Source organism: Rana temporaria, chromosome 4 (genome assembly GCF_905171775.1).
Source record: "Rana temporaria chromosome 4, aRanTem1.1, whole genome shotgun sequence".
NCBI classification, from domain to species: Eukaryota; Metazoa; Chordata; class Amphibia; order Anura; family Ranidae; genus Rana; species Rana temporaria.
Genome location: NC_053492.1, coordinates 219,855,741 through 219,878,590, shown reverse-complemented (window position 1 = coordinate 219,878,590; position 22,850 = coordinate 219,855,741). Strand labels below are relative to the sequence as shown.

The 22,850-nt window shown below is 41.3% G+C and overlaps 1 protein-coding gene across 2 annotated transcripts in view; it reads left to right on the top strand.

The window, feature by feature from the left end:
* Positions 1 to 22,850, top strand: part of KHDRBS2 (KH RNA binding domain containing, signal transduction associated 2) — a 346,045-nt gene that overhangs the window by 85,309 nt on the left and 237,886 nt on the right. For both annotated transcript variants that reach the window (XR_005748660.1, XM_040349894.1), the window contains exon 2: positions 611 to 738. Coding sequence is in view for 1 of the 2 variants with exons in the window: in XM_040349894.1 (XP_040205828.1) it covers positions 611 to 738 (128 nt within the window). In the remaining variant the exon portion in view is untranslated. The remainder of the gene's footprint in view (positions 1 to 610; positions 739 to 22,850) is intronic.

The window sequence follows — 22,850 nt, the reverse complement described above, 5'->3', positions numbered from 1 at the left end:
TATACTGTGATTCTGTACTTGCCAAATATGCTCCCTTCATGAAGTCTGGCTGCAACCATTTTAACTGTGGGCAGCTGAAGCTGCTGCCTGTTCACTTCCTGGATTTACACAGGCACACAGAGGCACACCTCCAGCTCTGCACTGCAGCTCATTGACCCTCTTATGACTCATCCCCCCTCTCACGAGAGTTAGAAAGAGAGAGCTGTACTTGATGTCATAAGCCTAGGCTTTTTACCAGACAAGACACAGGAAGTGGGCTGTATAAGGTATTTACTGGCAGAAAAAAAATGCTTTACTATCCAAAGGTAAAACAACAAGGGCAGAAGATTTAATAGGTGGAAAGATGAAAACATGACTGAAGTTCTGCTTTAAATATATAATGTAATTTAATTTAAACCTAATGTACATTAGTTTCTGAACATTTGCTCTGTCAGAGAGCTCTATGGCTTTTGGCTAGTACCAACATAAATGGCATTATCAATTCAACACAGCAACAGCAATGGAGATATGAATATGCAGATATACAGAACAGAATTACATTGTTAATTGTTAACTAGATCTGTTGGAGCTGGTGAACATAAAGTTTTTTTTTCTTTTTTTTTCCCCACAGAAATACAAAAGTTTAAAGAATCTGTGGGAGATAAGGAAGAGGAAGACAAGAAATACTTAGACATAATCAGTAACAAAAACATTAAGCTGTCAGAACGAGTCTTGATACCAGTGAAACAGTATCCAAAGGTAACTCTTTCTATACAAAAACAGGTCATATGTGTGGCTTTCAAATTGTGTATGTGTGCTTTTGTTTGTGAGGTGAAACTAGCCAATCATATATGATTCTTTTAGTTGATACAGGGAATAAATACATGTAAACAAGCATCATTTATTAGAGAGTCGAGGTTAACTATATTCTATGTAGCCTGTAACACCCTATAGCACACGTGTCAAACACAAGGCCTGGGGCCCAAATCCAGCCCTCTAGCCCATTTTATGTGGCCCTTGCACCTCTCCGGCAGATGCAGCAAGCCCCCTCATTGTTGCCCCCACCTTGTCTCAGCAGTTAGCAGCAGAGAGGAGGACAGAACAACACCACCAGATCCTGCACTTCTACATGCAGGCTCCTATCTGCCCTCTCAGCTTTCCTCATCTCAGCGGTCGGTAGCAGATAAGAGGACAGAACTCCTCCTACAGATCCCGCACCTCTCTGTGCAGCCGAAGCACCCTCTTCTCTCCACCTCCACTGGTCTCAGCATTTAGCAGACTCCAGTCCTCCTTTGGCCCTCCTCCAGACTCTGAACTTTCTGCTTTCCAGCTTCGCTTTCAGCTTCTTTCTGGCAGCAGTACACAGTAAGGGGATGCACTGTCATGTAAGGGAGGATGGAGGACTATTGACTTCTAATGGTGGGGGGTCCTTGGCATCTAATGTAAGGGGAGTGGGGTACTCTAGACATCTAGTCTTACAGATGCAACTGGCCCTTTGGCGGCAACCATAATGCTAATGCTGCTCGAGATTAAATTGAGTTTGACACCCCTGCCCTATAGGATTACAACTGCAATATTCCCATTAAGAAATACTTGAACACATTTTTCTGGGTTCTGCTACTAATTAACAATGAGACAGCACTAGTTTTCAGTATAGAAAAGTGCACACGGATCTCCTCCAGGTCAGACCTAGTGTACAAGATGTTAATTATTAGCAGACAGCTCACAGACTTCTGTTTGCTCATATGAGAAGAGCATGCACAGCCCTCCTTCTCCACCCTGCACTTAGCTGAGCAGGAGGGCAGGGACAGGCAGACGGATCTGTAGGCAGCTGTACTGTCCTGTGCTGTGTCTATCACAGTCATGGCATAGAGCTTTAAGCAGGTCACTCCTAATTAACAAAGAGGCTTGCATCCCTTTTGTTAATTAGAAGCAGCTTCTGCTATGTTTTGAAGTTTAGAACATTGGTGCAAATGTTTTGCTCAAATCTATTTAGGAAAATAGCATAGAATGATTGTTACTAACATATACATTTATCCAGTTGTTACTTCACAATACAAAATCATGGGAAGTGGAATTGGGAAAACAAAAAGAGCTGATTGTGCAATATATTTATTGCAGCAATGTTTTCTGAAACCTGGGTTGCGTGCTCTTTCATAGTATTTCTGAAGCAGTAAAACTGAAAAAACAATTAATTTCTCTGCATGGGATTTCATAACCCACAGAAAGATATTGGCCCGGATTCAGAAAGGAGTTACGTCGGCGTATCTCCAGATATGCCGTCGTAACTCTGAGTGTGAGGCGTCGCATCTCTGCGGCTGATTCATAGAATCAGATACGCCTCACTGTTGCCTAGATACGAGCGGTGAAAGTCTCCTATGCCGTCGTATCTTGGAGTGCATATTTACGCTGGCCGCTAGGGGCGCTTCCGTAGATTTACTTGTAGAATATGCAAATGAGCTAGATACGCCGATTCAGAAACGTACGTGCGCCTGACGGATTGATTCACGTCGTTTACATAAGGTTTTTTCCGGCGTAAAGTTACCCCTGCTATATGAGGCGTAGCCAATGTTAAGTATGGACATCGGGACAGCGTCGAATTTTGCGTTGTTTACGTCGTTTGCGTAAGTCGTATGCGAATAGGGCTGTGCGTAAGTTACTTTCACGTCTAAAGCATTGACTATTTGCGGCGTAATTTGGAGCATGCGCACTGGCATACTTTCACGGACAGCGCATGTACCGTTCGTTAGGAGTGTCAATCATTGGGGTCACGATTAATTTGCATACAACACGCCCATTACCAGCCTATTTTGAATTAGGCAGGCTTACGCCGGCCCATATACGCTACGCCGCCGTAACTTCGGGCGCAAGTTCTTTCTTAATACGGGACTTGCCTCTCAAAGTTACGGCGGCGTAGCATATATGAGAAATACACTACGCCCGCCTAAAGATAGGCATTTCTTTCTGAATCCCAGCCTCTGTATTTAAAGTAAACGTATCATGTCCACCATGTAAACACCTTGGGAAACTATACACCTAAAATTCTTACCTCTCTCTGCCTGAATGACAAACTCCACTTTTAGTGAGAAAAAAAATCAATGGATAATTAATGCACGTTTCAGGGATTTGACCAAGCTTAGCAAATTCCTACCTTAATTTGCTCTTAAGAAATAACAGTTTATTTCACCATGCCCTGTGCGATCCGAGCCCTATGCGTGAGAGCAATACGAGAAAAAATTCCCCGTAGCAGCTGTCACATTTTGAAAAGAGCTCAGCCATGTGGGGCTCCACCCATTTTACTGCATCATTTATTCACCCCCTAGTGTTAACCCCTTCCCTGCCAGTGACATTTATACAGTAATCAGTGGCTATTTTTAGTTGGTAAAGTAAGTATTCCCGTGCTCCTATGGGGTCTATTGTAACAATTCCAATGGTGCAGCAGCCACCGTGTGGGTCAAACACTACCCACGATGAATTATAAGGAAAAGATCAAAGGAAGGCGTTGCGCTCAAATATAAACAATATAAATATAAAGTGCTGAAGTGAGGTGAAAATATACATACATTTTCAGTGATAGACTTAAATGTACTAATAAATACAAAGGGCCAGATTCTGAAAGGACTTACGACGGCGCAGCGCCATGTACGCCGTCGTAAGTCCTAATCTATGCGTCTGATTCTTAGAATCAGTTACGCATAGATATCTATTAGATCCGACAGGCGTAAGTCTCTTACGCTGTCGGATCGTAACTGCATTTTTCCGCTGACCGCTAGGGGCGTGTAAGCTGATTTACGCGTCGAAATATGTAAATCAGCTAGATACGCAAATTCATGAACGTAGGCCCGACTGACGCAGTAAAGTTACGACGTTTACGTTAGGCTTTTCCCGGCGAATAGTTGCCCCTGCTATATGAGGCATTAGTGCGGCATACCAATGTTAAGTATGGCCGTCGTTCTCGCGTCGAAATTTGAAAAAGTTACGTCATTTGCGTAAGTCGTCCGTGAATGGGGCTGGACGTCATTGACTTTCACGTCGAAACCAATGACGTCCTTGCGGCGTACTTTGGAGCAATGCACACTGGGAAATTCCACGGACGGCGCATGCGCCAAAACGTCAATCACGTCGGATCACAGTAGATTTACATAAAACACGCCCCTGATCCAAATTTGAATTAGGCGGGCTTACGCTGGACGATTTACGCTGCGCCACCGCAACTTACGGAGCAAGTGCTTTGAGAATACAGCACTTGCCTGTCTAAGTTGCGGAGGCAAAACATAAATCAGATACGTTACGCCCGCACAAAATTGCGCAGATGTACGAGAATCTGGCCCAAAGAGTCCGATGCTCAAATAAACCAAAAATGTAAATGACAAAAATGGTGATGAATAAAGTCAAAATAATGCAAATAAAGTGACTGTAGTGTATAAATACTAAAAGAATCACAGTAAAAAAAAAATATATATATTCAACAGTAATCCAAGTATATGAAAGTGCAAATGGTGCAAATGCAACACAGTTTGGAAGTAATGTAACCTTCCAATCAAAAGAAGGTGCAGAGTGCAGACCAAAAAGTGTAATAGCAATTCTAGAGGATAGGTAAATAGAAATAAGTAAAAATGATTGTGATAATGGGCATATTATTGCGCGCCAGGGATGAGATATATCAGCTTGAAATAGCGGATATAAGGCACAAAATGGACACATAAATAACAAATAGAGAATGGTGATTTAGCGAATGGGTGAGCAAATCGAAAACAGAATGCAAATAAGTTAAAAGAAAGAGGGAAAATAAAATGATCGATCTGGTGGAAGGTGTAGAGGGCAAATAGAGAAACATAGGTAGATGTCAAAGAGATACGTTACATAACATTGGACTCCAGAAATGGTGTTGGAAGGAGAAGACATATGGTAAAATGAATAAAATCATGATAAAATATATGTAAATTAAAATACGATGCATAAGTATTTGGTGTTGCTGACAATAAGAGAGATGGAGAACTATAGATAAAAATTATATATATATATATATATATATATACATATATATATATATATATATATATATATATATATATATATATATATATATATATATATAAACTCTGTTAAAACCGACAAATAAAATTAATCATAATAAAGGTGTAAGAATCCTAAAAGTCGCTAATAAAACAATTCAGGTAAAATTCTATATTAAGACCACGAGGTGTAAAAGTATCTAAAATGAAAATCCACTATGACTCTAACTTGCTAAGGGTTCTGACTTTGTGCCCTACTCTCCAGTGTTTCTTATAAGGGTCAATGCCCCAGATTCTAAGATATGTGGGGTCTTGGTTGTGGTGTGTGATGAAGTGCTTAGAGACCATATGTTTGTTGAATCCTTTAATAATGTTTTGTATGTGTTACTTGATTCGCACTCTCAGTGGTCTCTTTGTGCGTCTGACGTATTGGAAACCACAACTGCATTCGAGAGCATAGACGCCTCCTTCTGTATTACAACAGATAAAATCCTTGACCTCATATGTGTTGCCAGTGCTTGTGGAGGAAAACCTAAATGTTTTTTCTGCTGGTCTTTTGGACTTGGTGCAGGCGTAGCACCATCTGCATGGGTAGAATCCTTTGCCTGTGAAAAACGTCTAGCCAATTTTAGAGGGGTCTGGAATGTTTTTAACTACTTTGACCATAAATGTTGGAGCTCTTTTGTACACAAATTTCGGTGTGTGTGGAAGTTGTTTCAAGTGTGTGTCTGTTAATAAAATATGCCAATGGCGCTTGATTATTTTCTCGACATTTTTGTGTAGGGCATTGTAATCAAGGATGATTGGTACTAAATTGGTTCTGTTATCTTGTTTTTGTTTATCTTTAATTAATGTGATTCGGTCTATTTTTTCCACTTCTTGTATTTTTTCCTTAATGTGGTCATGATTGTAACCTTTGTTGATGAATATGTGGCCTATCTTTTCTGCTTGAGTTAGGAAATCCTCATTGTTCATGCAGTTCCTTCGTAGTCGCATAAGTTGTCCTTAAGGGATATTGCAGAGCCAGTTTAGGTAATGGCAGCTCTCCATTGGTAAGTAGCTAGACTTGTCAAAATTTTTAAAATGTGTTTTAGTACTAATCGTGTGGTCTTCCTGTATTATTTCTGAATCTAAAAAAGTCACATTGTGTTTACTTATATCCCATGTTAGAGTGATAATCCTATTGTTTACGTTAAAATTTTCCAGAAATTTTACCAATCGTGTTTCTTCTCGTTTTCACAAGATAAAAATATAGGGCCAGATCCACATATAATTGGATAGGCGCAGCGTATCAGAGATACGCTACGCCGCCGTATCTTACCTGGCTTTAAGTCAAATCCAGGAAGATTTTGTGCCCTAAGTTACGGCGGCGTAGTGTATTTCTGGCGGCGGAATTCAAATCGGCGGGTAGGGGCGTGATTCATTTAAATGAAGCGCGTCCCCGCGCCGATTGAACTGTGCATGCTCCATTTCGAAATTTCCCGCCGTGCTTTGCGAGAAATGGCGTCGCAACGACGTAATTTTTTGAACTTAGACATGACTTACGTCCATCCCTATTCACGGACGACTTACGCAAAAAAAAAATTCAAATTTCGACGCGGGAACGACGGCCATACTTTAACATGGCAAGTCTATCTATACGCCGCAAAATAGCAGCTTTAACTATACGCCGGAAAAAGCCGACTAGAGACGATGTAAGAGAATGCGACGGCCGAGCGTACGTTTGTGGATCGTCGGAAAAAGCTAATTTGCATACCCGACACGGAAAACGACGCAAACTCCACCCAGCAGGCGCCGAAGTATTGCACCTACAATCCGAAGGCGTACAAAGCCGTACGCCTGTCGCATCGAACCCAGAAGCCATCGTATCTTGGTTTGAGGATTCAAACTAAAGATACGACGCAGGTAATTTGAAAGTAAGGCTACGTATCAGTAGATACGCCGGCGTAATCGCTATGTGGATCTGGCCCATAGTCTATATACTGAAAGTGCAAATCAAGGAACACATACAAAACATTGGGATTCGACAAACATAGGCCCAAATTCACAAAGCACTTACGCCGACATATAACAAGTTACGCCGACGTAAGTGCAAATATGCGCCATCGTATCTGTGCGCCAGACCCACAAACTAATATGCGCCTAAAAACAGGCTTCACCCCGCCAACGTAACTTGCCTACGCCGGCGTAGGGTGGGCGCACATTTAGTCTGGATGCATGGTGGCGCTCCCATTGATCAGCCATTCAAATATGCAAATGAGGAAAATACAGCGATTCACGATCGTGCGTGTGCCCGGCGCATGCTACGCGAGATGCGCGTAAGTTGTAAGTCCGGCATAAAGTTATGCCCCATAAAGGAGGTGCAACCCGGCAACAGACATGCACAGGTCTGCACCAGGGAACACAAGCCAACGTATTTTGCGTTGGACGTGTGTCTGACTGGGCGTACGTTATGTTCACGGCGTACGCAGTGATCAGCGTAGCTTAGGCAGTTGTGCCGGTGTGGTTGTGAGCAGGTGCATGGGGGGTGCTGTCATCACGGAGCATGCGCAGTTCGTAATACGTACCTGTCTGGCGCTCGGCCCATCATTTGCATGGGTTCATGCCCACTTCCACCTACGCCGATGTACGCCTTCAAAACCCACGCCACGCTGGCGCACCGTTGGGAGCACTGGCTTGCTGAATGCAGTGCTTGCCTCTCTGCGCTGCGTTGGCTTAGCGTACATTGTTTGCCCTACGGTGGCGTAATGTGCGCCCTGCCCTCTGTGAATCTGGGCCACAGTGTCTCTAAACACTTCCCCACACACCACAACCAAGACCCCACACATCTTAGATTCTGGGGCATTGAACCTTATAAGAAACACTGGAGAGGAGGGCACAAAGTCAGAACCCTTAGCCAGTTATAGTAAAAGTGGATTTTCATTTTAGATACTTTTACGCCTTGGGGTCTTAATATAGAATTTGACCTGAATTGTTTTATTGGTGACTTTTAGGATTCTTACCCCTTTATTATGATTAATTTTATTTGTCTTTTTTTATATATAAAATTTTTATATATAGTTCTCCATATCTCTTATTGTCAGAAACACCATATACTTATGCATCATATTTTAAGTTAGATATATTTTATCGTGATTTTATTAATTTTACCATATAACCTTCTCCTTTTGACACCATTTTTGGAGTCCAATGTTATGTAACTTATCTCTTTGACATATACCTATGTTCCTCTATTTGCCCTCTACCCCTTCCACCAGATCGATCATTTTATTTCCCCTCTCCCTTTTAACTTATTTGCATTCTGTTTTCAATTTGCTCACCCATTCGCTATATCACCATGCTCTATTTGGAATTTGTGTCCATTTTGCGCCTTATCCACAATTTCAAGCTGATATATCTCATCCCTGGCGCGCAATAAAATGCCCATCATCACATTCATTTCTACTTATTTCTATTTGAATAGAATTGCTATGACATGGGGCACCGTGCCATGGTGCTCTAATGTCTTCATTAAACCACAACAAAATGGCCGCGGTTGTAGCCTTATAGAGCCAATCCCATAGAAAAAGGCCAACCCTATTCTTTCAATAGGCGGGCTTCAAGAAAATGGCCGACCAGTAATTATCCATTAGCTATTTAAAGACACTTCCATTATATAATCTATCCCCAATGAAGGCACGTGATGGTGACAACATGCATTGGACATAGGACACCGGAAGTGACGTCCAGACCGCAAGCTCACTGCTCGCTGGAATACATTGTACACATGTTTTAAATGTGAGTACCTGAACTTTTTCTGTATGCACAATAAAATGCATTGAGTTTTGAAGACATACTACACTATAGAGCTTCTTCTTGCATTTATCTAACCTGCTTGATTTGAAACATATGGAGAGTTTTGCCTTGTTATCTACCTAGTCCTGGAGAGAGGCTTACCCCTTAGGTGCTGCATACACTGGAAATCTACCAGGATGAATTGATAGGAAGACCCCCCTCTTCCCCCAGAGTGATTCCACTGTTGTCTTTGAATGCTGCTTACCTTGCAGTAGTAAGGTAAAAAGTCAGTACACCTGCGGGTGTCATTTTGCACATCGCCACGTGTTGATGTCAGCTAGCACCTTTTGGTCTACACTCTGCACCTTCTTTTGATTGGAAGATTACATTACTTCCAAACTGTGCTGCATTTGCACCATTTGCACTTTCATATACTTGGATTACTGTTGAATATATATTTTTTTACTTTGATTCTTTTAGTATGTGTACACTACACTCACTTTATTTGCATTATTTTCACTTTATTTATCACCATTTTTGTCATTTTAATTTTTGGTTTATTTGAGCATCAGACTCTTTGTATTTATTAGTGGCTATTTTTATCTCTGATTGCTGTATAAATGTCAATGGTCCAAAAAAAGTGTCAAAAGTGTCTGCTCTGTCCACCGCAATGTTGCAGTCCCACTAAAAATCACAGATTAGCGACATAACCAGTAACAAAAAATGATAATAAAAATGCCATAAATCTATTCAATATTTTGCAGGCACTAAAACTTTTGCGCAAACCAATCAATATATGCTTATTATGATTTTTCAAAAACATGTAGAAGAATACATATTGGCCTAAACTGATGAAGAAATTCATTTTTTGGATATTTATTATAGCAAAACGTAATAAGTATATATTATAAAATATTGTTTTTTCTTTTTCAAAATTGTAGTTTTTTTTTGGTTTATAGCGAAAAAAAATTAAACTGCAGAGGTGATCAAATACCACCAAAAGAAAGTTATATTTGTGGGAAAAAAGGGACGTCAATTTGGTTTGGGTACATTGTTGCACGACCACGCAATTGTCAGTTAAAGCGACGCAGTGCCGTATCGCAAAAAATGGCCTGATCATTAATGGGGCAAATCTTCTGGTCCTTAAGTGGTTAAATTGAGCTCTGCCGGTTTTCCAGGGGGACATAGAAAACCTCAGCATGCTATGTACTGTATAATCAGGCAAGCACAGACACATTTATTGTGCAGAACAATAGAGTGTGACAGGATTTGAGATACAGCAAATTGCTTTTGTGGAGCATATAACTGTTCCCATTTTTAGTGAAATGCATCCTGGTGATAATAAAAAATAAGGAAATATGGTCATTAAATCTACATTTACTGATAAAGATTTAAAACATAGCATACTCTATTTCCTAATAGATTTTACCAGAGTATGAAACCAAGTCGTTACTTCTCAGAATATCATATGCAGGGAACTTGATGAATTGTGTAAATGAGTAGGTGGAGGTGAGAAGCAGAAATCCCTAAGATTTATGCTTTTAATGATCAATCTCAGTTGACTTTTCCAGTGAACATTTTTATTGAACTGTGTAATAAATCTGAGGGATAAACTCCTTTGGGGAAATAGAACAAGACACAGGCATATGAAGCCACTGGATACAGTAGAACAGATTTATGTAGATCTACTGACAGAAAATATTAGAAAAAAAGACTGATTGCTGAGAATCATTCATAATTTTTCCAATGTAAAATCATTCAAAGCCTTGACTTACTGATGCTCCATTAAACCTGTAATGTTAGTGAGGAGAAGCGCTATGTACATTCTGGAGGAGGATGCCTAAACAGGCAAGGCAGTCATTTAGGAGAAACTTGCAGCCTGCAGTAGCTCAGGACTTATAATTCAATAACAGTCCACAATCAATTTTATTTGCACACACAGTGCAGTAATTACTTATACAAATAATGGACTTTAATACCATAATGGAATGAAATAATGGTCATGTGCAGTGCCATATATGCCAAACGAAAATAGATAATGAATATTAAATTGCAGTTTAGTATGTTTTCAACTTCAACTTCTAAAGGTTTCTTTAAAGTTGCTGCTTGGTAGACATTTACACACATTCCGGGAAGGTGGATTGAAGACAATTCGCATACGTATTTTAAAGTGAAAGGCCTCGTACACACGATCGGAATTTCTGATTGACTTTTTCCATCGGAAATTCCGACGGTGTGTATGCCCCATTGGAGAAATTCCATCGGAAATTCCAATGAATTTAATCGGAGATTACATAGAGAACATGTTCTCTTTTCCTCCGATGGAATCCCTTCGGAAATTCCGATGTGAGTTTGGCCGGGCTAAAGCCCGATCATGTGTACAGGGCATTATGACTGCGCAAATGCCATTCAAAGTGTGACAGCACTGAAAGCTGAAAATTAGCCTGGGCAGGAAGGGGTCATAAGTGCCCAGTAAGCATGTGGTCAAAATCTCTAGAATTTTAATTGGTTAATTTGTTGTTGTTAAAATTAGGGTTACCCCTTAACCCCCTGAGCGGTATTCCCGAGTCTGGCTCAATGTGGAATTTCAGCACCAATAGCAGTAACCCCAAGCCCTGTTACGGGGGCGGCAGAGATCGGCGCCAAATTTAAAAAAGTAAATACACACAATGCATACAGTATACTGTAATCTTATAGATGGTGGTGGTCTGTCCAGTGTCCTACATGCACTTTTATATTATAAATGCTGTTCTTTCTGCCTGGAAACCAAAAAGTGTCCCTTTACATCAAAAGTGGTTTTAGACCAGCTAGAAAACAGCGATAATAAATTAGAATCACTTGAATTGAGCGATAGCGATTTGTGGGGAAATTCGTCATCAAACAATACAAGTAATGACAGTGACAATTCTGTGACAATTCTGCAACTGAGCAAATTTCAGTGTTTTTGATTTGATTACATTATTTAATAATGTTTATTATAATTACATTATTATTTGTTATAATTATTTATAGTTATTTATTATATTATAATTTATGTTTTGTTTTTCAAACTTTATCATACCGGGGATGTCTACTAGACTCTTGTTTGGACAGATTTAAGTGTGTTATTCGTAAGAATTACAGGCCTACAATATAAAACGCCAAATTTACATGCAAAATAATGGTACCGCTTTCAGCACCTAAAATCTGACATATTCATACCGTCAGGTCGGTGTATTTGGCTACTCTGATAAATATGGTAAGAACAATAAAAAAAAAACATTGGTGTTGTGTTGCTGCTGAGAACGAAAACCAGAACATGGCACAGCAAAACAAGAAGGCTTTTCCTTTACCTCCCCTCTATGTGCCTTCAATGTTTTTAATGGGTTTTGCAGTAGGCACAGTTCCTGTTTTTGTAACTCTTATCCACCCAAAAGACGCACTGAATAGCATAGACTCCCTGGGCTCAGAAGGTATCAGTATTCTCAGCTTCTGCATCCAAGGATAGGCAAATATGCTCAGGTGTGATTTGCAGAGGATTTGACAAATCCTGTTAAAAAGTCAGTGAACCCAAACTTAACGAACAATCGTACAGAATTTTTTTGGGTGAGAGGGATGGGTATCTTGTAGGATATGAAGGTATGGGAAGCTAGGCACTGCCATGGAAAACATGTATTAATGCAAAAAGGAGAGGGTATAGGGTTGCCACCTTTTCTTCAAATCAAACCCGAACACTTTAGCGGTGCACAGCAATTTTTTTTTATAGTATAAACTATACATATATTTTCTATTAAATAACATTTCCAATCTTATGACCATAATAACAAGAGTCCCTCTTTACATCTGAATCCACAGAGTTCCCCCTTTACATCTGAACTTGCAGAGTTTCCTTACACTGTAAGGGGTGACTCTGCAGACACTGATGTAAGGGAGAACTCTGGGAACTCCAGCAATGCTCTGAAAACCCTGATGTAAGGGGGAACACTGAGCACTCTGAGGTACAAACAAGACTCTGCTGTAAGTGGGAACACCGTGGCCTCTGGTGTAAAGGGGAACTCTGATGTAAGGCGTGCTCTGAGAACTCCGATTTACCTTAGTGTACTCACTCAGAGGCAGGAGAGAGAAGGGAGAGACTTCAGTCACAGACAGGGATGGATGGTGAGCTCACTCACCTCTCGCCAGTCAGAGCCTCTCATTCAGATGTATCTGGGGGTGCTAGAATTCCAATTTCTGGCCCCTACTTTCCTTTTCTGAGGCGCAGTGCCTGGGATTGAAGTGTGGGTAGACACAGAGGGGTAGGGGTGGGAGAAAAAGGTGCAGATCAAGCCCTCTCTCCTCTCCTATCTGCGTGTGTGAGTGTGTGGGGGGGGGGATTGTTGATTTTGTTAGTGCTGGCTTTGGGCAATGTGAAACAAGTGTAACAAACACTCTCAGCTTAGCCAACTGCAGCCAGCAACCCTGCTGGGAAGCCATAGTCCAGTCTGAATAATGTGTGTGGGTTTCAGGCATTCTTAACCACTTGCCGACCGCGCACCGTCGAAATACGTCCACAAGGTGGCTCTGCTGGGCGAGAGCACGTAATATGACGTCCTCTCTCCCAGCCGCCACTAGGGGCGCGCGCGCGTCCCCCGCTCGCCCCCGACTCCCGTGCGTGTGCCTGGCGGGCGCGATCGCCGCCGGGCACACGCGATCGCTCGGTACAGAGCGGGGACCGGGAGCTGTGTGTGTAAACACACAGCTCCCGGTCCTGTCAGCAGGGGAAATGCTGATCTTCGGTTCATACAATGTATGAACCGAGGATCAGTGTTTCCCCTAGTGAGGCCACCCCCCCCCACAGTAAGAACACACCCAGGCATACTTAACCCCTTCCCCGCCCCCTAGTGTTAACCCCTTCACTGCCAGTGGCATTTTTATAGTAATCCAATGCATTTTTATAGCACTGACTGCTATAAAAATGCCAATGGTACCAAAAATGTGTCCGAAGTGTCCGCCATAATGTCGCAGTACCGAAAAAAAAATCGCTGATCGCCACCATTACTAGTAAAAAAAATATAATATAAATGACATAAAACTACCCCCTATTTTGTAAACGCTATAACTTTTGCGCAAACCAATCAATAAACGCTTATTGCGATTTTTTTTGCGAAAAATATGTAGAAGAAAATCGGCCTAAACTGAGGAAAAAAAATTTTTTTTTATATATTTTTGGGGGATATTTATTATAGCAAAATGTAAAAAATATTCATTTTTTTCAAAATTGTCGCTCTATTTTTGTTTATAGCGCAAAAACTAAAAACCGCAGAGGTGATCAAATACCACCAAAAGAAAGCTCTATTTGTGGGAAAAAAAGGACGCCAATTTTGTTTGGGAGCCACGTCGCACGACCGCGCAATTGTCTGTTAAAGCGACAGAGTCCCGAATCGCAAAAAGTACTCTGGTCTTTGGGCAGCAATATGGTCCGGGGGGGTAAGTGGTTAAACCCGGAAACATGATTCCAAACCCGAACTGTCCAGGTGAATCCTGGGCAGGTGGCAACCCTAAGAGGGTATACACTGTATTCATGCAATTTAGAGGACAATACTGAAAATACACATATCCATTAAATATCATGCTTAGTGGATGCCTTAAAGCTGTACATGGTGTTATGGAACAGTATAATTTAACAGTCTCAGTGACAGCGTACACTGGGAGTGCATATTTTGCTGTGGGATTGTTTTTTCTTTTCTTTTACAATTAGTTCACATAGATCAGCAGCACCCAAACTGATTCAATTAAGTTTGCAAAAAAATGCATTTTTCAGGTAGTTTTAGCAGCATTTTCACTAACCACTTCAATACCAGACATTTTCTCTCCCTTCCTGCCAAGGGCAATTTTCAGCTTTCAGAACTGTCACACGTTGAATGACAATTGTGCCGCCATGCAACACTATACCCAAATAAAAAAATAATAATAATATTTTTTTTCACACAAATACAGATTTCTTTTGGTGGTATTTAATCACTATTGTTTTATTTTTATTTTTTGCTAAATAAACAAAAAAAAGTTTTTCTTTGTTTCTGTTATACAATTTTGTAAATAAATAATCTTTCTTAACCACTTAAGCCCCGGACCATTATGCAGCTAAAGGACCTGGCCCCTTTTTGCGATTCGGCACTGCGTCGTTTTAACTGACAATTGCGCGGTCGTGCGACGTGGCTTCCAAACAAAATTGACGTCCTTTTTTTCCCACAGATAGAGCTTTCTTTTGATGGTATTTTATCACCTCTGCGTTTTTTATTTTTTGTGCTATAAACAATAGAGCGACAATTTTGAAATAAATTCAATATTTTTTACTTTTTCCAATAATAAATATCCCCCAAAAATATATATAACATTGTTTCCCCTCATTTTAGGCCGATACGTATTCTTCTACATATTTTTGGTAAAAAAAAAATCGTAATAAGCGTTTATTGATTGCTTTGCGCAAAAGTTATAGCGTTTACAAAATATGGGATAGTTTTATGGCATTTTTATTAATATTTTTTTACTAGTAATGGCAGCGATCAGCGATTTTAGTGTACATTACATAGTCACTAGGAAAGTTATAGATTCCACATACTGTGGTATATACAGTTTATCTGAAAATCGATCAAACATGATGTACTGAAGGCCTATCTCATTTGTTGAGGCAAAAAAATGCCAGGACAGTACAAAAACCCCCAAATGATCTCTTTTTTAAAAGCAGACAGGGTATTTAGTAAGAGGCATTACAAGTTTTTTGTCATTACTTGTCATTTTTATGTCCACATTTTTTGGAAGATTAAGAAATAATTATTTTTTTTACACTTTTTTTTTTTTTTTACCTGCAGCCACCGAATAATCCAGCATATTCAAATAACTGATGTGACAGTAATCAGGGACACTGTCTGGTGACATTTTTTTAACATATCTTTTTTATTACAATTGTTTTTCTTTTCTTTCTTTTTTTTTTACATACTGTGACCAGAGCAATACAGTAACACTGTACTGCCCTGAGAAGAGAATAGTGATTTTTTTTACACACTATTATTGCTTATAATTGTAATAATCACTGTTATAGGCAACCATTTTCTATGAAGGACATCCAGTCATTCAGTGTGCACTACTATAATTAGCTATTTTTTACATGCTGTAAATCTTGAGCTTGCAGGATTCTGCTCAAAATCATGGTATTGATGAATCCAAAACTTTTTTTTAGCTTATTGATAGTCTTAATTTAACCCAAAGTAGTTTCAAGGTGCCACATGCCTATCTAGTCATATCAAGAAAGTGAAACAGTGGCCTGGAATGTTTAATTGGCACCCAGAATACAAACAGCACATCTTCAATGTTCGCATATGTGTGAACCCAGCACTAGATAGACACTTAGGCATAGATTATGAAATAAATAATATAATTATATGGACTTTCCAATGTCAGAATAGTTTATTGTATTATTTGAGGTATTTTACACAATAAAAATAAATCCCAAAAATTACTTTTTAAAGAGATTTAAACACAAATGCAAAAGCAACTATCTTTTCCCCCATTTTTATACTTCATTTATTCAAATCTAAGGGTATAAAACTGCATCTTAAAAGTAAAAAACAAAAGCAGCATTTACTTCATTACTCATGTTTTCCCCCATGTGGTCCCCCACAGACTTATAATTCCAAGGTCCAGAGATGTTCATGTTTCAGGTTGAATGTTTGTCATTGACATACCTTTACAAAAATAATGTTATTATGGAGGTCTTTGGACACGACGAAAGCCACAAGTGGGGCTCTTTGTATTTTTTTATTTGACCACCACTGCTCTAATTATACATTAAATATTGTTTCTCATTGAAAATGACAGATTTTTTTTTTATATCAGTAGGATTGTGTTCTTTTTTTGATTAGGTAATAATATGTGCTGTATCATCTATTTGTACATGAGCAATAAAGAATATAAAAGCATGTCCCAGACTTGTGTTTTGGGCAGTGCATTGTGATCTGGACTGCACTGCAAACACATATAGCACACAAAATCTAGTTTATTGTCTTGTACTTTTCACATTAAGTTCCTCACTCCTCAGCCTATTGTACAGCTTTCAACCCTAAAAGAAGCATCACTTTTTTCACAGTATTAGGGTTTCCAATGGGACAAAGTCCATGTAGAACTTTGTCCCAAGTTTATATGTGCCCTGTAATGCTAGCTGTGATTCCAGACAGGTGGACCTTCATTGGTTGATACACCTCATCTCCCTCTACATACTTCTTATTGGTACTTGCTTCAGACAATTTCTGGAAGTCAGAAACAGGCGCTGATAAGCAAAGCAACCTAGCTAGCTGTGGTATCTGGTGCCTGTACACCAAAGAAATGGCACCCTAACTGACATTACAGTTAGCAATGCAGGCCACCTAGGAAGATGGGACAAAGTGCTACATGTACAGGATGTTGTCCCATCTGAATCTGAATACTGTAATGATGTTTTAGTTCTTTAAGGATTATATAGATTCTAGCTTCAAAGCTGAGCATACATAGCATGATTATTGATAGTATGCAAAGTCTTCACACCCTAACTATTTATTTTACCTTGTATACGTTTTTATCATCAATACACATCTTTTTATCTTTTTGCCTTATGCCGCGTACACACGATCAGTCCATCCGATGAGAACGGACCGATGGACCGTTTTCATCGGTTAACCGATGAAGCTGACTGATGGTCAGTCGTGCCTACATACCATCAGTTAAAAAAACGATCGTGTCAGAACGCGGTGACGTAAAACACAACGACGTGCTGAAAAAAAAGTTGACTTGACAATAATATGCAGAGCATACTGTAAAAACATAAAAACACTTTGGCATTTTAAATTATAATGAATAAAAGTTCTTATTACCTATGTAAAATATGCAGAATCCCCTATGCTAACATAGAAACAAATGGAAAAAGTATAATACTTCGCTGCCTATAAAGTGTGTAATGAAAAAAAAAAGCTGCCAGCACCAACAAACAGGTGGATTTGTAACAAAGTATAAAGGGACAAACAGGTGCAGTGCTACTGATGTACAATGTTGGAATAACGACAGAGAATAAACAATATAAAACTTGTGAAAAAATGTAAATATTGCAATTAAACGTGAATCTGGGGACACTGGAAAAAGTGTCCGATTGTAATAAAGGTGAGTGACTGTGAAACAACAAATCCAGGGGTAGGATGAGAACTCAGTCTCCAGTGAACAACTCATGAAGCAAAGGTGCAAATAATAAACATAAAAAATGAGATCTCATGTGTAAACATCATAGACAGTCAATAATCAATCCACTGGGGTCTGTATCTGGTATTGACCTTGGTGCTACTGGACCTCTCCGCGGCGTTTGACACCATTGACCATTCTATCCTTCTCTCTAGAATGCAATCCTTATTTGGCTGTGAGGACGCAGTGTTAAATTGGATTAGATCCTTCCTGTCCGAAAGAACGCACTCCATAAAAATGGAGTTGTACGGCTCAAACACCCAGTCATTGACCTGCGGGGTACCTCAGGGCTCTGCCCTTTCTCCCTTATTCTTTAACTGCTACATGCGCCCACTTGCCAACCTCATTACCAGCTATGGTCTAGGCTGCCAGATCTATGCGGATGACACACAGATCTTGGCAGACCTTGCAAGTGGACCTAATATGCCTGAGCAGCTGAATAAGGGACTATCTAACATCCAACAATGGATGGACACAAGCAGGCTAGGCCTTAATGCCGACAAAACTGAGCTTTTGCTGATCGGCCCACAGGCCAACTCTACCTTTTTACCTGCCTGGCCATCCTCGTTCGGCCCTGCCCCAACTCCAGCTAAGCAGGTTAAAAATCTAGGTATCATTTTTGATGCTGAACTAAGCTTCATACCTCACGCAAAATATTGCATAAAATCAGCCAACTATCATCCGCAATTATTACGGAAAATTAAGAATCTCTTCACTCAGCACAACCGTATGATCTTAGTTAATGGACTTATCCACTCAAGGTTAGATTGTTCTAACGTTTCTTCCTAGGGCTCCCACAGAAGTGGATAAAACGATTGCAGATTACACAGAATCATGCCGCAAGACTAGTCACAAACTGCCCAAGGCGGAATCACATCTCCCCGGTGCTTAAGAATCTACACTGGCTCCCGATAGCAAAACGGGTTGAGTTCAAGGCACTCTGTCTGGTGTTTCGGGCCTATTGGCAACTAGGTCCGATGTACTTATCGAATATGACACAACACTACTGTCCACCCAGAGAGCTTTGTTCGACTGACGCCCTGTTAGCGATTATTCAATCTAGTCGATCAGCTTCAAAAGGTGGCCGCCGGCTCCAAACACTGGGGAATTCTCTTTGGAACCAGCTCCCTCATCAGCTCCGAGCATCCTCCTCCTTGATGGCCTTCCAAAGGGCTTGAAAACACGTATTTTTTCACAAGCCTACAGATAGACACTTGGCCTTCCAAGCCCTTAGCAGGACGCTGCCTTAATCCCAGGCTGCGGTCCATGGTCAGGGAGTAGGGATAAGCTTTTTGTGCCCTGACACCCCCCCCTCTTTTTATATTTATGTTTATTTCTTGTATGTTCCCCTCTTTTACTTAGATGTCCTAGTTTCTTCTTATTGCTCCTGGGAACTGGATGCCCCCAGCTTGTTGGTAAGCGCTTAGATGCGAGTTTCACAACTCGCATTCGGCACTCTATAAGTATTTATTCCAATCCAATCCAATGTAATGCTGATATTGTCACCACTATACACTCGTGAAGCCACCACCGGAAAGGAGAAGATGGGTACTCTTACCATGAGGTGTGGACTCTCCCACAACAGTGGTGAGTCTAAACAGCGTGTAAGTAGTGCTTGTTTCAATAGAACGAAACATGTCGGGTCTCTTTGCGCATCACTGCGCTTAACCCCAATTTTACTTTGTGATCACTTTTTTAATTTTTGTACACACCGAAGGGTGTTTGCTGTACAACCGTTTTTTATTAAATAATTTTTTGACCTACACTATGTGGAGGCATTCTCTCTCTTTTTTTCTTTGATCCATGCCCTAACATCCTTGTCGCTACCAATGCGAGGGGCCACCCATTGCCTCATTTCGTTTACCACGTAACTACCTGTGATATCGAGCACTGGCTGGATTACCACCTGGAGATTCGTCTCAGCTGTCCTTTGGAGGATCGTCCGAAGAAACAAGCACTACTTACACGCTGTTTAGACTCACCACTGTTGTGGGAGAGTCCACACCTCATGGTAAGAGTACCAATCTTCTCCTTTCCAGTGGTGGCTTCACGAGTGTATAGTGCTGACAATATCTGCATTACATTAAGATCAATACCAGCTACAGACCCCAGTGGATTGACTATTGACTGTCTATGATGTTTACACATATTGGCCCGGATTCTAAAAGCACTTACACCGACGTATCTTTATATACGCCGCGTAAGTGCACTGATGCGCCGTCTTATCTATGTGCCTGATTCCTAAAGCTAGATACGCCTGAATTGTGGCTTCATCCGACCGACGTAAGTTTCCTACACCATCGGAGCCTGGGCGCATATTTACGTTGGCCACAAGGGGCGCTTCCATTGATTTACGTGTCGAATATGCAAATGACCAAGATACGCCGATTCACGAACGTACTTGCGCCCGTCGCTGTATTCTACGCCGTTTATGTAAGGCGTAAAGTTATTCCACCTATAGGAGACGCATCCTATGCAAAGGTATGGACGACGGAACAGCCGTCGTATTTTACGTCGCTTACGTAGGACTACGTGAATAGGGCTGGGCGTAGGTTACGTTCAGTGATTCGACGAATCTTAGGCGTTAGGTCCGACGTGATTCTGAGCATGCGCACTGGGAAGCGACCACGGGATGGCACATGCGCCGTTCGTTTGGCCATTCATTTGCATGGGGTCACAGTTCATTTACATGGGTCATGCCCACTTCCTTCCTACTTTGAATTAGGCGGGCTTACGCCGGCCAATTTACGTTACGCCGGCACAACGTTGGGGGCGAGTGCTTTGTGAATACTGTTTTTGCCTCACTAATTTACGTCGGTGTAGCGCATATAAGATGCGATACGCTGGAACAAAGATGCGCCGATCTACCTGAATCTGGCCAGAGATCTTATTTTTTATGTTTATTATTTGCACCCTTGCTTCATGAGTTGTTCACTGGAGACTGAGTTCTCATCCTACCCCTGGATTTGTTGTTTCACAGTCACTCACCTCTATCACAATCGGACACTTTTTCCAGTGTCCCCAGATTAACGTTGAATTACAATATTTACGTTTTATTCACAAGTTTTAACATAGAAACAGAGGGCCAAATTCTCAAAAGAGATACGCAGACTTAACTCCATTTTTCTAATTTTACACGGCGCGTATATTTGCGCGCGATCGTCAAAATGACTTAAGCAAAGATTTCCGTATTTTCAGCCGTACTTAAAGTAGTTACACCTGCGCATTCCCGGGCGCAAATTACGCTAGGCTCGCCGCTGTTTTTGATAGGCAAAGATGCAAATGAGGGAGTTAGGGCGATTCTCAGAATTAAGTGTGTGTGCCGTATTTTCCGCCCTGTGCGCACCTGTTAGTTTTTCTGACTAAATTTCCACATTATAAAACCAGCCCTAATTTTACACATGCTGTGGAAGGGTTTGCAGAAGGGAGTTACAGCTCTAGTTGTGAAGTTTGTTGCAGAAAAATGCCAGGACCAGCAATGATTTTGACGGCACTTGCTGCCTTACAGGCACAAAGGAGGAGGAGGGCACAGAGGAGGAGGATGAGGGCACAGGCGCGTGTTTATCGGCCACGCCGTGATATTTGGCAAATGCCAGTTTATGAGGTCATTGGCAACTACCGATTTGATCGGGAGGCCATCCTGGAGATTACCCAACTCCTTCATGAGGATCTAATCGCCCCAACCCTACGTTCCCATGCCCTGACACCTCTGGAAAAAGTTATGGCAACACTGCATTTTCTAGCGAGTGGCTCCTTCCAGCGAGCATCTGGAGGTGTGGCTGGGATGGTGCAGTCCACCATGAGTAAATGCCTACATCAGGTGGTCCCTGCCATACTGCGGCGCATGAGCCATCAGTTTGTCATGCCCACCCAGGAGGACCAGCGTGTGCAAGCCATGACAGACTTCTACAATATTGCTGGCTTTCCTAAGATCATCGGTGCGATTGACTGCACCCATGTGGCACTCCAGCCCCCCCATGAAACTGAACACCTGTTCAGAAACAGAAAAGGGTGGCATTCCATCAACGTCCAGATGATTGTAGATGCCCATGGCCTCATCTGGCACGTTTGTGCCAAGTTTCCAGGGTCGTGCCACGACAGTTTTATTCTACGGCAGACCAAGATCTACCAAGACTTGGAGATGAACGTTTATGGAGACAGCTGGCTGATTGGTGAGTGACATTGGTGTCAGGTATGCCCCCCCCATGATGGAGACATCACAAGGGGCACATGCATGACTAATATCCTCCTGTCTTTTCCCTTACAGGTGACTCAGGATATGCATTGGGACCCCACCTGATGACCCCCTTTAGAAACCCCCAAACACCAGGAGAACGAAAATACAATGAGGTGCACGTCCAGACCCGGGCTATAGTTGAGCGGACTTTTGGCATGCTAAAGTCACGATTCCGATGCCTGGACAAGACTGGGGGTACACTATTGTATTCCCCAGACTTTGTCTGCAAAATTATTGGTGCATGTTGCATACTGCACAATTTTGCATTAAGAAAGGGCATGCATGTGGACATATCTCCTGACCTGACCCCCCACCCAGGCAACCCCCCCCCCCCAAACCCCTCTACCCGGTCTGCTGAGGGCCAGGCAATCAGGAGACAACTGTCTGAAGGCATCTTTGCCCAGTAAATGCATCCTAATACAATTTTTGTTTTTGATTTGCCAAGACCAAATCACAGAGATTATGTGACCTTTAAATCTTTATTTTGTTAAATAAATGCACATTACTTATATGCCAAACAGAATGTTTATTTTGATTTACAAAACGCACATTAATTATCTCACAATGAGAATGCATGAATGCACGTCACTGTGGTCCCTAGCACAGACACATCACATGCACATAGA